Here is a 4,395-nt window from a genome sequence, read left to right on the forward strand (position 1 = left end):
ACATTGATATATATATATATATATATTTAAAATTTTATGATATCTGTAAATTTATATTTTATTCAAAAATAAAATCAAATTATTGCTTTCTTAAAACACATAAAATCGTATTATAACATCTACAGAGACAAAGAATAAAATAAAACATTAAAATCGAGATGTCTCTCGCTGCATTGCGCGAGTACCCTTCTAGTAAAATTGTATTGGATTTGGTTCGAGTTAATAATATTCATTTTTTATTATTTTTGAGGTTCATAATTTTTGAACAAATTTGTTATTAAAGAATTTTTATGTTAATCGGAAAATTAATAAGACGATCAGAGTATAAATAAGTCTTCTCATGAACTATTCATTACGATAAAAACTCGTATACTTATATGAAACACACTGAATGATAGATTTGGAACTGAATTCATATTTAGTTACCTTTTATTGAATCAGTGAATAGATCATTACTCACTTGTTCATTAATTTTATAATGATTGAGGTAGTGTTCTTTGTTTGTTTCTTTAGTTAATTTATTGAATGGTTCAATTATTCATTTAGATTCGTTTTAATTTATTAAAAGTGTTTATTTGTCCATTTTAGTAAGGCTTAATGGTTAAGTTTGTCTTTATAGCGATTCCCACATTCTATTATACCCAACCATTTAGGTTATTATTATTGAATTTGTAGTACTCATTGCTTGCGTCCCTCTGATCCATAATTGGGCATCATGCAAAACCTTTTATTTGCATGAACCAGACAAAACTTTAGTTCTATCAAAAGGTTGGCGTAGTCCATATATAAAAGAGCGTCCTCTATAGTTTAATTTGAACCGAGTCTCTTTCAACACTTTTTATATTAGCCTTTTAGGCAACAAATGTAAAGTCATTTGACATCCCTAAAAGGGCAAAATAGTTAGTGCTTAATTAAGTTGCCGATTACAAAACACTTATCTAAGTATACATGATTTCACACTCAAAGATAGCGACCATGGTAAACGTTAGGTAATTCTGAAGCAAATCATGAATACTTATGACGCAAAAGACACTATTAGAAGCTAATAAAAGCAATTGTAAGGGTTGTTTCATTACAACGTAAAAGATGATGTTGTGTGCCAAAATTTCATTGTACATCTGAACAACGGTACTTTTGAGGCTCTAAGCCAAGTTACCGACTAGGTAAGCAAGGGGTTGTAAGAGACATTTAACAACAGAAATGTCTTCATGTACAAGGAAAAAAAGTTTATCGACATAAGATGATATGAGTGTGCGTGAAGGGTAGGGATGGGAAAAAGTAGACAAGTATATAAAATTTATGATGATATACTTGTTTGTGTTTAAATCAACTGTAGATGACCTTATTACTGGTCCCCTTTTACAAGAACAGACTAATAGGATCTGCTTCGTATCCAATAAGCCTTTATACTTAAAAACCCATTGTTATAGGTAGAACTCTTTATGTTGGATTGATCATAATGATAAGAATTCGCTTTTAATGTTATTTGGAATTGGAGCCATTAGTAAACTCAATGTAAGACAAACAATGGACTTTTGAGTCTTTGAGAAATACGATGATCGTTTGCAATTGCATAACAAATGAAATGAATATGAAGTGTTGTTTGATCCAATTAATTTGCCATACTACTATTTTGGGCCTAAATATCTACTTGGGCCTTTATTGGATTAGAATCAAAATTTCAACCATGTAATGTAAAGTATGTTTATATTTTGTAGCCCACGTAAACGAGGAAAGTAGAAACAAAGGGTAAAACGAAAGTGATTTTTTCTTCCAACAAACAAAATTTACACAAGGACGGTGAAAAAAATCCATGGAAATAGAGGTAAAAACACATAATATTTGACATCCTCCCGAAAAAAGAAAAGAAAAAGATACTGTTATTTCCCTTAAAAAAAGGTTTAGAACGTATAATTGCAACTTCCTTTCATCAAGAGACTGTTCCAAACCACAATCAGTGCCACCTTTACGCACGCTTTCTATTCCGCACCTTTTTTACCTGCAAATATTAAATAACTTACTATTTTGTCCTAAAAAAATATGTGCTTTATATAAATCCTTATGAAGGCTGAATTTGGTTTGGATTTGAATGGTATGAAAATGGGAAGTTGGAATTACCGAAGAATGAACCCCTGTCAATGGAATCCTTGTTGGCATCACCAAGAGCCGCAGTTGCCAAATAGGTTTCAGCCAATTGGACTCTCTTGACGTTATCTTGTTCCTGAACCAGCATGTTCCCGTACTCCAGGAGCTTCTCGATCGTCATCTTCGGTTGCTCGAACGTTGGTGGCCCTTCCCTTGAGTTCACTAGCTTCTTTCCAATCCCTTCCACTCCAACGCCTCCGATCCAATTCCGGACTTCATCATCGTACACTCTTGCCCTCAATGCACCGAAGAAATCTAACATTAAACAAAGCAAAATTGTTCATGTTAACTAATTCATCTGTGATTTTATCGGGTTTGGGGGTTTACAATCTTATATAATTTACCGATGGATTGGCCTGGGAAAGTGTCGACAAGTTTCACAATGTCGCTGTCTGCAATGTTGTCGGTACGGAAGATACCGATACACACTCCAATTCGGTCTTCTCTGGTGGGGGCCCAGTAGAATTTTTCCATACGACCGTCACGGATSAGGGGAGCGTASAGKGTTGAGAAGTCGTTWCCGGTGACGATGATSGGGACACGWGSGTTYTCYTCYTTGTTGTACATWCCKGGGAGTTGRACGTTGGTGGGGTTRTCGGCGATGTTCATGAGGGTGGCGTTTACCATCTGGTTGTTGACAGTGTATTGTGTTGTTCCACCCATTCTACCTGCACCGGCATCCAGATCGTTGATGAAGAGACAACACATTTTCCCCTTCTTGATGATGTCCGCCGCCTCACGGTACCGTTGCCGGATCAGTTTGGCTGGCTCTCCGGCGTTCCCACTTTCCAATTCTCCGGCACTCATCATGATCGGTCTGCCAAATTTAACACACCCATCAACTCAAAAAATTAAAATCATGATGTTTGACTTTTAGATTGACTTCAAAATTGACTCGATTTCTTGAAACGAAACTTACGTGATTCCCATCTTGGCAAAAACAAGTTCACATTGGAAAGATTTGCCCTGACCTTTGCCTCCCCAGACACCAAGAATTAGAGGAACCTGCACAAAGTAAAATTTTCAGAAAATGGAAGATGATTTATGATGGCTTTCTTGAATTTTAGCAATAAGATTGCATTAGAAATGAACCTTGATGTTGGGCAAAGTCAAGAAGTTCTTGGTGATGTGAACAACAAGCTTGTCCATGAAAGCCGGTGCGATGTAGAATCCACCCATGTTGTTGTCCAAGTTGTATCTATAGATTCAATGATCAAACAACAAGAACATAATCAAGATCTAATCGAATTAATTCTTTTCAGAACTAATCCCGGCAAATTGTTGTGTACGTATTGCATCGAACAGGACCTCAACCACTTCGCAACAACCCTAGTGGTTTGAATTAATTTGTTGGTTAATTAATGAAAGGATCAATGGGAGTAAGTGGTAGATTACGTACGTTTTGAGTCCAGTGCTGATATACTCGTAAGAACTCATGACGGCGAAGTGGGTGCCGGCGTCTTGTGGAGCCTGGAAGAGCGAGTCAACCATACCCTTACCTCTGGTGATATCTTGTTGATCATCGGATATATCGTATGCAAGTCCCTTCCATTTATCTTTGTCAGTCTGCTGGGTTTCTTCGATCTCTTTCTCAGCTGCCAAGATTTTGAAGGAGGAATACTTGTTGCTGTTGATATTGGTGAATCTTGAGTTCACTATCTTCTTCAAGCTGCTACCCAAAAAGGTGGAGCTAGGAACTGCAGCAACACCACTGCTTCCATTCAAGCTCAACTGTCATCGATAACAATGGCGGATTATTTAATAGAAATTACAAAACACCCTTTACAGATCCATATAAGGGGAATTGAATGAGAGAAGAAGTATTACCGGAGCTCGGTTGACGGCGACTCCAAAGGTTGAGACGGCGGCGGCCATGGATCTCCGATGAAAGTGAGGAGATGATGAGTAGTGGAAGTGAGGATGAGTTTGGAGAATGGTTTTGTGACTTATAGTGGTAACGAGTGACCAGGATTCGAGAGGAGGGAAAGGATTGGCTTTTGAAGGTTAACGGCCACATAATCAAGATTGAACACCATGACACGTGGCATCCAAATAATGACTGTTGGATGTGAATTTCGAGGTTAGCCTTCAATCTTTCCAAGTCCACACAAAATCTTTGGCCTCCATCCTTCTTTTCATTTACCATTTTAATACATTGTTTTTATTCTTATATTATATGATGAAAACTAATTACCAGATTTGTTCATTCCATACACCATAAAATTAAAATTAAAATTAAAAGCAAATATA

At 36.7% G+C, this 4,395-nt stretch overlaps 1 protein-coding gene across 1 annotated transcript; it reads right to left on the bottom strand.

Moving 5' to 3' along the window:
• Positions 1 to 1,750: 1,750 nt before the first annotated feature.
• On the bottom strand, positions 1,751 to 4,028 carry LOC112512094 (ribulose bisphosphate carboxylase/oxygenase activase, chloroplastic-like). The gene is made up of 7 exons (XM_025117902.1): positions 3,973 to 4,028; positions 3,545 to 3,876; positions 3,238 to 3,343; positions 3,065 to 3,150; positions 2,490 to 2,962; positions 2,119 to 2,400; positions 1,751 to 1,999 (listed from the first exon to the last, which is right to left on the bottom strand). The coding sequence occupies exons 1-7, from the start codon at positions 4,018 to 4,020 to the stop codon at positions 1,980 to 1,982; spliced, it is 1,347 nt and encodes a 448-aa protein (XP_024973670.1). The 5' UTR covers positions 4,021 to 4,028; the 3' UTR covers positions 1,751 to 1,979.
• Between the last annotated feature and the right edge of the window lie 367 nt (positions 4,029 to 4,395).

Source organism: Cynara cardunculus (assembly GCF_001531365.2).
Source record: "Cynara cardunculus var. scolymus isolate 2C chromosome LG 1, CcrdV1, whole genome shotgun sequence".
In the NCBI taxonomy this organism is placed as follows: domain Eukaryota; kingdom Viridiplantae; phylum Streptophyta; class Magnoliopsida; order Asterales; family Asteraceae; genus Cynara; species Cynara cardunculus.